General features: G+C 62.8%; 1 protein-coding gene across 2 annotated transcripts; it reads left to right on the top strand.

Annotated features, from left to right (window-relative positions):
• The first annotated feature begins 7,057 nt into the window (after positions 1-7,057).
• LOC116962181 (5-hydroxytryptamine receptor 3A-like) lies at positions 7,058-12,692 on the top strand. Of its 2 annotated transcripts, none has more exons than XM_042800559.1 (9): positions 7,058-7,186; positions 9,161-9,315; positions 9,499-9,543; positions 9,856-9,965; positions 10,528-10,697; positions 10,921-11,081; positions 11,342-11,552; positions 11,733-11,966; positions 12,126-12,692. In XM_042800559.1, the coding sequence occupies exons 1-9, from the start codon at positions 7,120-7,122 to the stop codon at positions 12,422-12,424; spliced, it is 1,452 nt and encodes a 483-aa protein (XP_042656493.1). In that variant the 5' UTR covers positions 7,058-7,119; the 3' UTR covers positions 12,425-12,692. The 2 variants fall into 2 exon arrangements, with proteins under 2 accessions (XP_042656493.1, XP_042656492.1); XM_042800558.1 differs by having other exon boundaries at positions 9,158-9,315.
• Positions 12,693-14,535: the final 1,843 nt, after the last annotated feature.

Genomic DNA, 14,535 nt, shown 5'->3' with positions numbered 1-14,535 from the left:
CCGAACCCCGGCGCTCCGCGGCTGGGGTGTCCCACGGGTGGGCGCATCCCGGGGGAAAACCGCGAAGAAAAGGTTCATAACGCAGCGGGCCAGCCGCCTGCTTTCTGCTTTTCCTAATCCCGCGTACTTTACGGGGTCTGGTCAAAACGAGCAGAAAACAGGCATTTTCCAGGTTTGCTGAGTCGAAAGGCACCAAGCCCCGCTCCCTTCAGAGCCTTGTGCCGATGCGGCCGAGATTTCATCTTTCTCTTAATAAAACAGCGTAACGCCCGAGCCGGCGACATCCCGAGCGAGGGGCTGGGGGCTTCACGGGGCCCGGGCAAGCCCACGCAGATCCTGCGCTGTCGGCAGCTCCGCGGGGGCCGCGGGCACTGGGACCCGCCGATGAGATGTGGCTCACGCACCGGGGCACTTCGGCTCGGCCCGGTGAGCAAAATGTCCTTCTGCGTCACCACAAACGTGTCACCCACAATTGCCGAGCGATCCGCATTCGTCCCCGGCCGGGCACCAAAGCCGGTGCTGGCGGTGGCATTCCCGACGGGGCCGCGCTGCTGCGGCAGGAAGGGGCTAAAAGGGTCGGAGGATGCCTCCGCCATCCCCGTTTGCTAATTCCCAAGCCAAAATGCACTTTCCCAGCTGGGTGGGCACCTCCCACACGTGGATTTTCCCTGGGTACTCACAGAACATCCCTTGCCTTTTGTTTCGCAAGAGGTGTGGGAATTCCAGCGCGGCCCTTTCTGGGATCCTCTCCGCTCCCACGTTCTCACAGGAGCTCCAGCTCAGGAATTTGGGAGGTGAGAGGGTGAGGAGGAGGAGTTAGTGGGGTTGATAACACAAAACTGAGCAAGCTGGTGTTGTTATCCAATTTCCCTGATAGGCAAAGAGAAAAACAAGACAGCCAGTAAATTTTAAATGCAATGTAAGAAATTCTGCCTATTCTGGGAGCCTGTGAGGCTCTTAATAGTGAGACGTAGGGAGGTGATACTGGTCACTGTAATTTTTGCTGTGGGATCCCCACTTGCTGCTGCGGGCAGGCTGCTTTGTCTGAGCTGCTCCCGGCCCCGGCTTCATCGCTACCACCATCCTCTGCCTCCTGCTCGGCACCCATACAGGACTAGTCCCGCCTGGGAATATCCTGCTATTACAGGGGCCCGGGGGAAGCCCGAGCAGGGAGGTGATCTTGTCGGGGGATGAGACTTCCAGCGTGCTTGTATCGAGGTTGGCCAACTGCGAGACGCAGACACGGTTGTGCCTGGGCTGGAGCATCCCCCACAGACGCCGCGGCGTCTGCCTGCCGAGATGGGGATGGAAACAGGAGCGCCCGCTCGCCCACCACCCGTTCTGCTCTAAGCAGGCTCCCTCTGCTCAGAGGAGTAACGAGCCCCCTTCTGCAACGTGCCCCTTGCAATTCACCAGCCGAGATGGGAGGCACGTGGGAAAGGCGGAGGGAAGAGCCAGGAATAACGCCAGCAGAGGCGATCCCGACAGCCTGCTGGCACCGTGGGGCTCCTCATCCTCCGCCGGGATGGCCGCGCTCCGAGGAGGATGCTCCGGGCCGGAACTCCCCGCCCAGGGAAGGGTCCCCAGGGATTCATCTACCTTCAAAAAATGTATTGACCGTAAACATTCTGGACGTCCCGGTTAAGAAAGATAAATTCAGCCTCGTATTTTCAGCTCCGGGTTCGCTGAGGCTGTGTGTTATGTTTAGCAGCCTGATTAATGCCACGGTGACTAATTAGGGGGCAGGACAGATACTGGCGCTTCCTTTGCAGCATCGAGTGCCGTCAAAGTGCTGCTCCATCACAGATAATTTACTGCAGCGGGGATTGTACACCCTCAGATGAAGAGCGAGCTGAGGACCTGCCCTCACCCCACTCCTTCCACGTCCTGAGAACTTTCCATACAGTAAAATGAAGCAATTCGCACTGTAGGGGCTTTATTTTTTTTTTTTTTTTTTTTTTTTTTGAAAAGCCCGGAATAGTTTATTAACACTAGGGAAAGGTGAGTTGCAGGGAATTTCAGTGCGTACCAAACGCTCGCACTTGAGATGGCAAATGATCCTTGGAAGGAGGAATTTCTCACCTGGAGTTCCAGCCTCCACTGTGGGATGAGGGAGAATTTGCTGCCCCTCAGACGCATCCCGGCTTGGGGTCACATCACCCACGACTTCTGAGCTTGCCAGGCATGGTGTCTTTGCAGTTTCCTTGCAAGGATTCTGTTCCTATTCTTAAGCAGAAACAGCGGGAATTTTTTGTCTTCCCTTTGGCACAAACCCCACCCCCAACACAAAAGTCTCCTGCTGGGTTCTGAACTCCAGCTCAACACCCAGAAACAGAGGCACCCCCAGATTCCTGCTTCCCCGTGGCACCCTTGGCCACGGGGCGCTCGGGACGTGGTGCCCACGTGCAGCCTGGAGATGTTCACCTTCCCCCCGACACCCAGAGCGGCAGCCCGGCCATCGGCAGCATCCTGCACGCAGCTGAGCACCACGTGCCCCCAGCCCGCCTCCGGCCACCGTCCCCTCCAGAGCCGGCCCCACGCGCTGTGTGACGGCCTTTCCAGCACCGCCACAGCCCTCCCTGCCTTGCTCTGCATCCGTCTCTGCCTTCCCTCCCTCGACCGGGAACACCCCCGGGCTGGGAGCATCCCTGGGCCGGGAGCATCCTGGAAGAAGGAGGAAGGATGGCTTCGCTTGCGGGAGCTTCTTGACTAGCACTACGACTTCCTGAAGTGACCCGGCAAGGCTGGGACCCCCGGCCCTGGGGCAGAGCCTGGCTGCTGCCCCCCCCCCTCCCAGCCCCTCCGGCTGCGCACCGGACTCCAGCAGAAACAAGGGGGAGGAGGATTCTCTGCAAGACAGCTAACAGCCTTTTCAGCCCAAATTAACCTTTCCAATTTGCTTGAAATCTTTCTCATTTTCTCTGCAAAATAAAGGGAAAAATACCCAGCTGTAATGGCCAACGTGGTTTTATTAAAAGCCAGGCTGGAAGCACTGTGGTTTCTGATTGGAAATACCTCTTAAAACCTACAGCCGTGGCAGAAGAGCTGGGGTGAAGGGTGAGGAAGGCAGACACGAGATGTTTACATCAAGGCAGTCGGCGTGTGCACAATCCCCGCTGCAAACCTGCCTTTGGGATGGGATCTCTGCTGAGGAGGCGGCGCGCAGCCTGTTCAGCCAGAAGGGTGCTGGAACCCAGCTTCCCTCTCCTGCCCAGCCAGCCTCCGGCACGGGTCTCCTTTAAAAAAACATAAAAATAAAAAGGAAAGAGGGTCACGCAAGACTAAACACACCAGTCGGGTCTGCCCTCAGCAAGGCAATTCCTGCCTAACCTCGGGTGACGTCAGGCCTGCGACACGTGGCTGCCGTCCCTGCTCGGGATGAGCTGGATCTCCTTCATTAACGGCAATGGGCTCCAAATACCTTTGCGTACTTAGTATTACCTGGCTTTAATGGATAACGAAATGGATGCAGAATATTGCTAACACCTGAAGGGTGTCTAATGGAGAAGAGGACTGAAAAGGAAGCCCTCCCCTCCCTTCGCTGGGGGATTTAAAGGCATCGGGCTCCTTTGTTGGTGGGGTGAGGAGCGGCTCGGTACCTGCCCAGGGAAGTTTTTGGCCACTCCACGGTCCATGGGAGACCTGTCCCCTCTGCTGCCGGTGGTCAGCCGAGCCCCCCGGCACGCACCCCTCTCATCCTCCTCTTCCTCACCACGGCCCTAGCTGGCAAGCAGCGCTCGGCCCCCACATTCACGCTCTGGCACCACAGACCCAAAATAAAGCGCCGCTGCCTCTGAGTGTGGCGTGAGTCACCCTGCGCTGCTTTCAGCTTGAGCACATTAAGCAGCTGAGTAACTGCAGCAGCTGGGGCAGGAGGGCTCCTCCTTCCCGGGCTCCCAGCTGAGCTGTGCCCGCTGCCGTTGGGCTGCTGGGCTCCCCAAAACTCCCCCCCGTCCTCCCGGCGGGCAGCCTGCCCGCTCCGAGGATGCTGGGCTACAGGGCATCGCTTCCCGCAGGGCTGGAGCAAAGTGGTTTTTACGGCCAGGGCACATCCCAGGGCAGGCTGCCCACGGCCACCGACCCCACGAGCCCCGACTGCCCCCGAGGCGCGGGCCCGACGGCCGAGGTAAAGTGGCCCCCAGCCACCCCACGCACGCACGGTTTTGGGGTGAGAAGCCTTTACCTGCAGCTGCAGTGGAGGGTGCGGCGAGGGAGCCCGTGGCAGCACCTCCCTGGGCTGCCCGGCTGCACTCCACCCCTGAGCCTCCTCTATTTACGTGGAGTTATTTACTTTATGAGAACAGCGGCAAGACATTTGTGATGGCCCGGCTCGCGGCATGGGGCAAAGCTACCAGCATCCTTGAGCTGGTGAAGAGCGATTAAGTTAGCCAAGGGTGCCGTGCCAAGCACCCACTCCTGACTCTTTGGTCTCTGCTTTGGTCTCGGAGCTGCACAAGGCGGGTGCTGGAGGACGGACTCCGCGTGCCCCCCTGGCCCTGGGGACCCTGGCAGCACCCCGGGGATGCAGCGAGCCCGAGCATCCCCGAGGACCGCTGCCCCACAGGAGGGTCCCGCATCCCCCAGCGCCGGTGCGGGGGGCTGCCGCAAGCCCGCCCGTGCCAGCGCCGGCAAGCCCTGCCTGCGCACGGTGTTTGTTTCATGTCTCGCAGCGTTAAATCATAGCAGACATGCAATTCGGGGGAGCGCGAGGCTCCGTAATGGGCGGCCTCGGGTGCGTGATGGGGCCGGGGCCGGCAGGCAGCCGCGCTGCCAGGGCTCCTCCACGACGCTTTATTGCTTTTGACGCTCCAAACGCGCTCTGAAAGGCGAGTCCTGGCAGCCCGGAGGAGGGCTGCTTCCCTCTCCTGCCTGCTCTGCACGGGCAGGCACCGCAGCTGAGACCTCCCTCCCCGTGCCCACCGCGGTCCCCGGCCCGGCTGTGGCACCCCGTCATTCACAGAGCTCAGCCACACGCCTGTCACAGCCCCCGCAGCCGCTGGCAGGTCCCGTGGGATGGGGTGGGAGCTGCCCGGGCTTAACGCTGCCGTGGGAGCACGGTGTGTGACGCGGCACCACGGGGCTTTGTTTCGTTCCCGGCGAGGGCGATGGGGGGGACGCAGAGCATCGCTTGTCCCGTTGCGGATGGGGGGGATGCGGAGCATCGCTCGCCCCGTCCCATCGCAGGGACCTTGTGTCTGCACCCCTGTGCCCTCCCCGGCCCCCTGGATCGCTGCAGCTCTCACCTAGGCACCAGCCTAAGCGGTTCGGTGCTTGCCTAGCCGAGGTGCCTGCTCTCGGAGTGGCTGCCCTAGGAAGAGGCCCCGAGCCTCCCTCCCGGCGCAGAGATGCTGCCGTGCCCAGCTGCAGGCAGAGCCCCGGCAGGACACGGGGCTAAGCCTCAGGAAGCCCCGGCCGCTGAGCATTCTGTTTCCCAGAAAAGCAATTACCGCGCAGCAGATTACAGGGCTAATAAAATCCCATTACGCCATTTCGGAAAGTAAATCTGATCCAGGCGCTGCCGATTGATATCAGCCATCCCACAAAAAGTCCCGCAAGAGCGCCCTGTGCGCGCGTGTAAGACGAGGCTATAATAGATCATGCTAATTAGATATCCGATAACAGGAGGGCTGATAGGAACTACATTAAAATCTCTTTAAGAAGAAGATGTAAAACCCAAGGGAGAAAATTCAGAGTTAATGATGCTGCAGCAGAGGCTCCGCTTGAGTGGTCCTGGCCCCCTCGGCCGCATCCTGCCCGCCGCGGAGGATGCGGGGGGCTGGAGGAGAGCGGGCAGAGCGGGGCACGGTCCCCAGCGCCGCCGCGGCGCTGCCCGTGATTTTCATTACTCAGATTCAATAAGGGGAAAGAGCTCCGAGCCGCCTGCGCTCCCTGGGAGGTGACTTGCCAGCCGCTAACGGAGCCGAGAAATCAAATTAGCCCCGGCTCTGCTCTCGCTCTCTCCCTGACACTGCTGTTGGCAGCCGAGGGGGAGTTCATCAGGGCCGCGCACTAATTCTTATCTCGTTTAAGTGACTCCACGCTGCCATCTGATGCGATTTGCTCTGCGCCGCTGCCGCAGGCTCCGGTCTCTGCCCGCCGCTTCCCGAGCACTTCCAGCAGTTGGCAGCTTCCTGGGGGCACGGGCGCCTACAACACACAGAAACGCAGACGAACCTACACAAATGTAGAGGATTATAGGGACAGGGGGTCGGGGTGCGGCTCCCCTGCCAGGCAGAGGGACATTGCCTGGCCCGAAGGACACAACGCTCTGCCGTGGAGGGGAGGCTGCTGCAGCCCGAGCAGGGTGCAGGTGCGCACTCAAGGGCTGAACACGTTTTTGTTCTCAATCGTACGAGACCAACCTTCACGTATGGTCTTGTTTGCCCAAAGGTATTGAATATTTGGGGATAAGCGAAACTGGTAAGAAGCGCTCCCCTTTGCTGGAATTTGCACGCGAACGCAAATTGCCGCGATGAAAACAGACCCTCCTCTGGGTGCAGGCTGGGGGAGGCCTGCTGCCCCCCGGGCAGGGCTGCGCAGGGCCGGCACGCAGCTCCTGCTGCCCACAACCTGCCGCAGACGGATCCACCCTGCTGCTGGGCGTGAAGGGAAGCCCGGTCCCCCCAGAACCCCCCGTTCCCCCGCCAATGGAACCCCACCCCATGCCAGTGCTGTGGCTCTCTGTAACCCCCCAGGACACCCCACCCCATCTCGGAGGGTTCCCCCCCGACTTTCCAGCCGCTGAGGATCTCCTGGTGCAGCCTGGCGCCTGCAGCACCCTCTCCCCTGCACTGTGCCCTCTGCTCCTGCTGCACGCAGGCACAATGCTTGCACCCCCAAAAAAACCCCCTGCTTTTCCATGGCCAGGTGCCTGGGCAGGGGATGGGGGAGCCCCAAGGGAGCTGGCGGGGTGGTGGGGGGCGGGGGGCTGGGTGGGCTCCTCTCACATCCTCCCAGCCTGAAACTTGATGCGGCGGGAGAGGCTGATCGCGAGATTAATTGGGCGTTCTCAAAAACCCGACGGCGGGGGGAAAGCCAGCAAGGAGCGCTGCCTGCCTCCCTGCTCGGGTTCACTCCTCCGCACAGCCGGCAGGCTGGGGAGCCGGCAGCACAAGAGCCATGACCCCCGCCGCTCTCGGGGTGCTTCTGGCCCTGCTGCCTCTCACCTCGACTCTGCAGAGCCAAGGTAAGGCGAGGGACCCGCGGGCAGGGCGGGAGAGCGGGGCACTCCCGGCACCCAGAGGCACAGTGCGTCTCCTTCCCAAAGCCCGAGCAGCGCTGCACGGCATGCAAAGGCTGCTTTTTAGTCAGACGTTGATGCTCTTGAAAAGCGACGTACCTGGGAGAAGCCCGAGTGCGGGAAAGCTCCGGTGCGAGAGCCCGGAGGGGCTGCCTGCGTGAGGATCAGGGGCTGAATGCCCGCAGCGAGGTAACGTGGCGTTTGAACCCAGCTCTGCGCTGGCGGCTCATCCGTGCGGGGCTTCGAAGCACTCTGGCAGTGTGCGGGGTCCGAGCCCTGAGGATGTAGAGACAGAAAGAGGGTGATCGCGTGCCTGCTTCCCTCTGCCTGGGAGCTGCTGCCCGAGCCCTCCACCCAATAATGACATTTCTCTCATATAATGTTTCATCCCCTGCAACGCCGAGCTGGGTTTTGGGCACGACAGCACGCAGAAGCGATGCTGCGCCTGGGGCTTGTCATCTCAGCTCCGCTCGGCGCAAAACTGACTGCCGGAACGTTCACCGGCTATCATTATTATTTTCTCGTTTAACCTTCCTGGGAAATAATAGTAGAAAAAAAATCACCCTGCTGTTTTGCACCCGGGCAGCTCAGAAATTTGAGCAGGTCTGTAACTGGGGTTTGTGGAGCGGTCAGATACCGCTCCCATCGGGGCATCGGTCCGACTCCCAGACCTTCTCCCGCAGTTAGCTGGGCAGAGCTACCAGCAAAGGAACCGGGGGCAACGAGCCTCTTGCCTCAGGAGGAAGGAAAAAGGTCCGTGCCCACGCACTCGCCGTGTGCCAGCTTGCGCCAGGCGACTTGCTGGCCCAGGTCTGGGGCCGCGCGGACCAGCACGGTGCAGCCGGGGTGAACCCAGCCCAGTGCCCCTCCCGCGAAGCCGTTTCCCCGCTGCCAGAACGTCCCGACCCAGAGCTCGGTGCTGTGGGTGCGAGGGGGAGCACGGGCACGATCCTGCTGCCCGCCATGGCAGCGGAGGAGGCCGCTTGGCCCCAGCCGCAATGACGGCAGCGCCTCTTTTCTTCCCCTCTCCCTAATTGCCGCCTCCCGCCCCCCCTCACCGGCTCCGCGGGTGCCTGCCTGCCTGGGCGAGGGTCGTGCGCCCGGCCGGCTCCCCGGCATTACCGATCGCGTGCAACTCTGGAGGGGCTGAGACGGCTGGTTGGGTTTTTTTTTTTACCTTAAAAGACAGATTAAAGTTCCCTTCCCAGCAGCTTTTCCCAAGTTCCCGCAGATCTATTCCAATTACTCCCTTTCATTAGGCGGGAATTGGACTCGGGGTCCGGGCGTGCTGCAGAGCAAAGCCACGAGCGCTGCTCTGCCACCCCGGCTCGGCTGCGGCGCTGCCGGCTGCCTTGCAGCGAGGATGCAGGTGCTGCGAGCAATTTGCTCTGCGATTAATGCTGCCAGCACCAGCCGAGGGATCGTTTCCACGGGAAACAAACACCAAGATACCTGATAAATACCAAGATGCCTAATAAACGAATTTAGCATCCCAGTTCATCTCTAACCTTCGCTGCCTCCACCTGCATCGCAAAGAAGAAATGCTCCTGGAAGTGGTGAGCGGTGGGAAGCTTATCTGGGGGGCAGCCAGTCCCTCGTGGTCCCCCGCTGCCGCTCTCCTGGCATCTGCCCGGGAGAGGCGGAAGGAGGCAAGGCCGGGGGAAGGTCCCAGCCCTGCCCACCTGCACAGCAGAAGATATTGCTAAAACGTTAGGGGACGGTTCTGGCAGGCGGGCTGGTTTCCCGCCAGGACGCTTCTGCTCGACTTTGGTGGCAAACCCCAACCAGTAAGCGAGGGGTGGCAGCCAGCAGCATCCCACGGTTTGTGGCACACCCCCGGGCAGGGCGACCGCTGCGCTGGTGCAAGCAGCCCTCCACCCCTCCACCCCTCCTTCCCTCCCTCCCTCCCTCTGCCAGCAGGTACCCACCGGACACCAGATCCTGCCGAGCCTGCGCTGCGCCGGCTGGCCCACTACCTGCTGGCCCACTACCAGAAGGGCACCCGGCCCGTGCGGGACTGGCGAACGACCACCAACGTGGCCATCGACCTCATGGTCTACGCCATCCTCAGCGTGGTGAGTCCTCTGCTCCCGTCCCACGTGGGGCGGGGGGGGCAGCCGCCTTCGGCGCGGGCGGCTCCTGGGCGCCCACAGCGAGGGGACCGATACCCGCTGCGCAGCATCCCCCCGGCACGCTCTGCCCATCTTCCCAAGCACCAGCACCCCCCGCGCCGACACCGTGTCCTCTTCTTCCCGCAGGACGAGAAGAATCAGGTGCTGACCACCTACATCTGGTACAGGCAGGTGAGCAGATGAGAGTGTGAAACGTTACCCCTCCCATGCCAGGCCCCTCCCGTGGGGCCGAGCGCCCCTGCAAACACAGGTTTCCCCCAGCAAGGTCCAACCCATCCCAGGGGATGACGAGATCTCTGTGGGGTACGAACCTTTCGGGCTCCATGCTTCACACCGTTGCGGGGTGTGATAGCTGGAGGACGAGCCTTTCCTCCCTCCCGTGGATGGCAGCGACGATCGGTTCCCATGGCAGGGTGCTGAGATGTGGGTCCCGGTGGGGTGGAAGGGGCCTCACCCTCCAAGCCCCCTCTCCCTTGTCCCCAGCACTGGATGGATGAGTTCCTCAGGTGGGACCCGGCGCACTTCGACAACCTGACGCACATCTCCCTCCCTGTGGAGAGCATCTGGGTGCCCGACATCCTCATCAACGAGTTGTGAGTGGAGCCAAAGTCCGGGAGGGAGAGGACCCGGGGCTGGGTCCCCCTCGCCCACCGCGGGCGTGTGCCGCCCCGTGCTTTGTATTCCTGGCACAGAGCTGGCAGCCTCCCCGCATCGGGCGAGCTGCAGATGGGGAACGGCTCGGCACTTGGGCCATTTCCAATGCTGGCTAACCGCAACCGCTGGTAATTACCCACGCCGTGCCGGGGGTGGGATCCAGATATCTGGAGAAAGGCTTTGTGAAGGCAGCACAATGCGAGGGCAGCTGCAGAGCTGCCGGCCCTTCCCGCAAAGCCAGCCGGCCTCCTTCCCACTCCGTGGGGATTTAAGGTGTTCCCAGAGCCCTCGGGCAAGGACACGGACGCTCCTTGGGCTGGGAGAGGGTGACGCCCAGGTGGTGCCAGGCAGGCAATGCCTGCACGGGTATTGCTAAAAAAGATCGGGGGGGAAAACCCCCAGTCCTCGGGCAGTTCCCCTCCCAAACGCAGCTTGGCCGGCTGGAGGAGTCCCTGCCCAGAGCGCTCCCCAGCCCTGGTCTCTGTCCTTCGTGCCCCCCAGCGTGGATGTCGGAAAGTCCCCCCACGTCCCCTACGTCTACGTTGGCCACCACGGGGAGGTGCAGAACCTCAAACCCATCCAGGTGATGACCGCCTGCAGCCTGGACATCTACAACTTCCCCTTCGATGTCCAGAACTGCTCGCTCACCTTCACCAGCTGGCTGCACCACAGTGAGTGCCGAGACCCCCACGGCCGGGGGGGGTCGGGGGGAGCGGGCGGGACCTCTGCGGGGCTGGAGCTCCGTGCAGAAGGCGGCTCACCCCTCTAGATGGCCCCAGCGGACCGGGGATGCGTGCGGGCAGGGCAGGCACCCAGCCCGGCGTGGATTTGCAGGCAGCTGCCCGCGCTTCGGGCCGGGCACCCCTGGTCCTCACCCTCTCCTCCGCCCCCCAGTCCGCGACATCAACCTCTCGCTGTGGCGGCAGCCGGAGCTGGTCAAGTTCGACCGGAGCGTCTTCATGAACCAGGGCGAGTGGGAGCTGCTCTATGTCCTCAGCCACTTCCAGGAGTTCAGCGTCAAGAGCAGTGACAGCTACGCTGAGATGAAGTTCTACGTAAGGGTCTTCGGCCACCACGCCTCTTGGGGATGGGGTGGCTAGGGAGGGGTCTTGTCCCGGTCCCTGTTGCCTGACCACCCCGGTGCTCTGTGCTGCGGTGCTCCTGCCTGAGGGCAGGAGGCTCCCAGTGCTGAGCCCTTTTCTCTGGCTCACCTTAGTACAACTCGCCATCCTCCTCCACATCGGCGGAGAGCTGCACCAGCTCAAGCCCTGGTTTCAGCCCTTCGCTGGGCTTTGCATGTCTCTCTGCTTTGCAGGTCGTCATCCGGAGACGCCCCCTCTTCTACACCGTCAACCTGCTCCTCCCCAGCATCTTCCTGATGGTGATGGACATTGTGGGCTTCTACCTGCCTCCCAACAGTGGCGAGAGAGTCTCCTTCAAGATCACCCTCCTGCTGGGCTACTCGGTTTTCCTCATCATTGTATCTGACACGCTACCGGCTACTGCCGTCGGCACCCCCTTGATAGGTACGGCGGCACCGCCAGCCAAGCTGACCGGTGCGGCAGCCCTAGGCCTGGAGCAGCAGGAGCCGCTGCTCTGCACAGGGAGCGCAGGTCCCCTAGAAAGGTGGGCAGGGAGGACCCGCTCAGGACCACGCGCTGTGCGTCAGCCTCGGCGGGCCACTCACCTCGCTGACGCCTTCGCAGGCATCTACTTCGTGGTGTGCATGGCACTGCTCGTCATCAGCCTGACGGAGACCATCCTGATCGTGTGCCTGGTGCACAAGCAAGACCTGCAGCCCCACGTCCCCGCGTGGGTGAAGCGCCTGTTGCTGGAACGAGCCACCGTCCTGCTCTGCATCCGGGACAGGAAGAAATTCACCCAAAGCACGACGCAGGGCTCGGACATCGCCGGGCAGGTGGAGAACAACGACAGCACAGGTAAAGGCTGCACGGGGAGGGCCCATGGGAACTGAAGGGCACTAGGCTGGCTACGTAACCCTTGTTTGCCTGGCGCTCCGCACGCCCAGCTCACCTGCAGAAATCCGGGCTCTCTGCCCAAAGAGGTTTTTTTCCCGTTTGTCTTTCTCGATCCTGCAGCCAAGCTGAACCACTACGGCTGTGAGGACGCCCGCGAGTGTGAGGCGGCGGAGGGCGCGAGGCCCACGGCGGCCTTTGCGGGCCCGGCGGAGGGCTCCCCGCTGACGCACGGCGTCCTGCGCGAGATCACCGCCGTCCGCCGGCTCCTGGAGAAACGCGAGGAGTTTCGCGACGTCGCCCGCGAGTGGCTGCAAGTGGGCTACGTGTTGGACGTCCTGCTCTTCCGGGCGTACTTGGCGGCAGTCCTGGCCTACGGCATCACGCTGGGCACCCTCTGGTCGGTGTGGCGGGATGCCTGAGCGGCGCCCGCAGCCCGGGGCGGGGGGGGCCCTGCGGCTCTGCCTGGCTCCAGGGGCTCGCCGGTGTTTGCTGACCCAGCCTGGCGCATCCTCCTCCTTCCCGCCAGCTCCGGGGCAGCAACACCCGAGCGTGAAGGCGGAGCGGAGGAGGAGGAACCCCCCAAGCCCCGGCGAACCTCGCCCGAGCCCGGAGCCATGTGCGTCCCCCCCCGCCCCGCCCCCGGCAGCGCCCCCGGCCCGGCGCGGCGCCGGCCGCCGCTTCAGCACCGCGGACAGCGGCCCCGCCACCGCCGCCCGCCCGGGGGTCCCGCCGGCCCCGGGGGGTCCCCCATAACCCCGGGGGGGACCCCCTAACTCCGGAGGGTCCCCAACAATCCCGGGGGGACCCCCTAACTCTGGGGGGGTCCCCTCTAACCACGGGGAGTCCCCAACAATCCCGGGGAGACCCCCTAACCCTGAAGGGTCCCCACTAGCCCCAGGGGGGGTCTCTGCTAATCCCAGGGGGTTCCCATACCCCTCACCTCGCTTGCTCTGGGGAAGCCCCCACCTCCGTGCAGGAAGCACTGGGGGCCACGTGCCCGTGTCCCCTCGCCCGTTACTCCCCCTGCTCGTCAGGCTCCACGTGTGTCTTTGTCATCCCCATCCCACCCCAGCCCAGCGGTGAACTGGGAGAGAACCGGTGCCGGCCAGTGGCAAATGAACCGGGGTGCAAACGGGACCGGCTCTGTGAGCCCGCGGTGGCGGAAGAGACCCGCGGGGTCACCGATGGCTGCTGCCGTGTGGCGAATCCCCCCCCTCCCTCGCGCCCCACCCTGCCGGGGCAGGGGCAGGGGGCTCAGCGGGGAGGCAGGAACCACTGGCTGCATCCCCAAGGTGGCAGCTGAGCCCAGACCGCAGGGAGCAGCCCTGCCCAACGCGGTACCTGCTCTTGTTTCAGAGCTGGGGGTGACAAGAAACACTGATGGTGTTTCTGGGGTGGTCCCCGGTCCCGCCGTGCTCACCCGAGACACTGTCAAGGTACAGCGCGCTCGTCATGCCGGTCACGTACCTGAGCAACCAGCGCGGGCACCGTCCTCGAAAGCATGGGCGATGATGATGATGGGCGATGATGATGATGGGAGATGATGACGGGAGATGATGATGGGAGGGCCCATCGCGTGCCCTGGGAGCATCTCTGCGTAGAGTGAGGCTGCAGGCAGAGGGGGAGAGGTGGGCTGGCGGCGCCCGGCTCTCCCTCTGCTCACCCCGGCCCAAGGGTCCCGCTCCCTGTCCCCGAGCCGTCACCTGCAGGAAAACTCCCCACTGAGTGACAGGGGGGCTGAGTACGGGTGGAGCGGGCTCCGGCCGCGCTGGCCCGCGCTAATGCGCTGACGGTCTGTAAGTGGCTGCCTATTGATGAGGTGTCCAGTTAAAGAGTTCGTGAGACACTAAATCAGCCCATTGATCCTGCCGAGATCGATGGTGCTACAGACCTGATCACTGCAGCGGGCAATTAACACCCTCTGGAATGAGCCGCCTTCGTGTAACATCAAACGCTCCGACAGACAAATCCAATGGGCCCATTGACCCGGGTGTGCGACGCCGCCCGGCCCGCGCCCGCCTGCGGAGGGGACGAGGCGGCGGGACCCCCGAGCCAGCCTTGCCATCCCTCTCCTGCCCTCGGGGACCCACCACCGTGAGATGCTCACCTGTGCCAGCACGTCCCGAGGACCACGCTGGTGGCCGCGTGGCCGCTCGGTCCTCATCCTCCCCTGCACTAGGCAGCCGTCCCGCACCCAGCCTAACCCCCTCGTGCCGCTCAGCGCTCCTTTCCCCTTGGGAGAGGAGGCTGCCCACGCTGGAGGAAAGATCCAGGTTCTCCCTTGGCCCTCTCGCTGCTTTGGGAAGCGCTGCACGCGGGGGAAAAGTTCCAGGCATCTTTCCGAGAGGATCCTGGATTTTCCTCTTTAAAAAAAAAAAATAAAATCAATAAATCTGAATCTAATCTCCTAATAAAGGTTTAATGAGGACATAATGTTGATGGAACAGAACATTGTTGCAGCATAATCGCTCCCAGCTGCTGCGCGAGTGTGCAGACAAAGGCCCGGTCCTACGACAATTTCCCCGTTATT

The sequence above is a fragment of the Tyto alba genome, unplaced genomic scaffold (assembly GCF_018691265.1).
Source record: "Tyto alba isolate M040663 unplaced genomic scaffold, T.alba_DEE_v4.0 Super-Scaffold_32, whole genome shotgun sequence".
Lineage (NCBI taxonomy): Eukaryota > Metazoa > Chordata > Aves > Strigiformes > Tytonidae > Tyto > Tyto alba.
The sequence above is the reverse complement of the archived record's forward strand: the minus strand, read 5'-3'. Positions and strand labels throughout refer to the sequence as shown.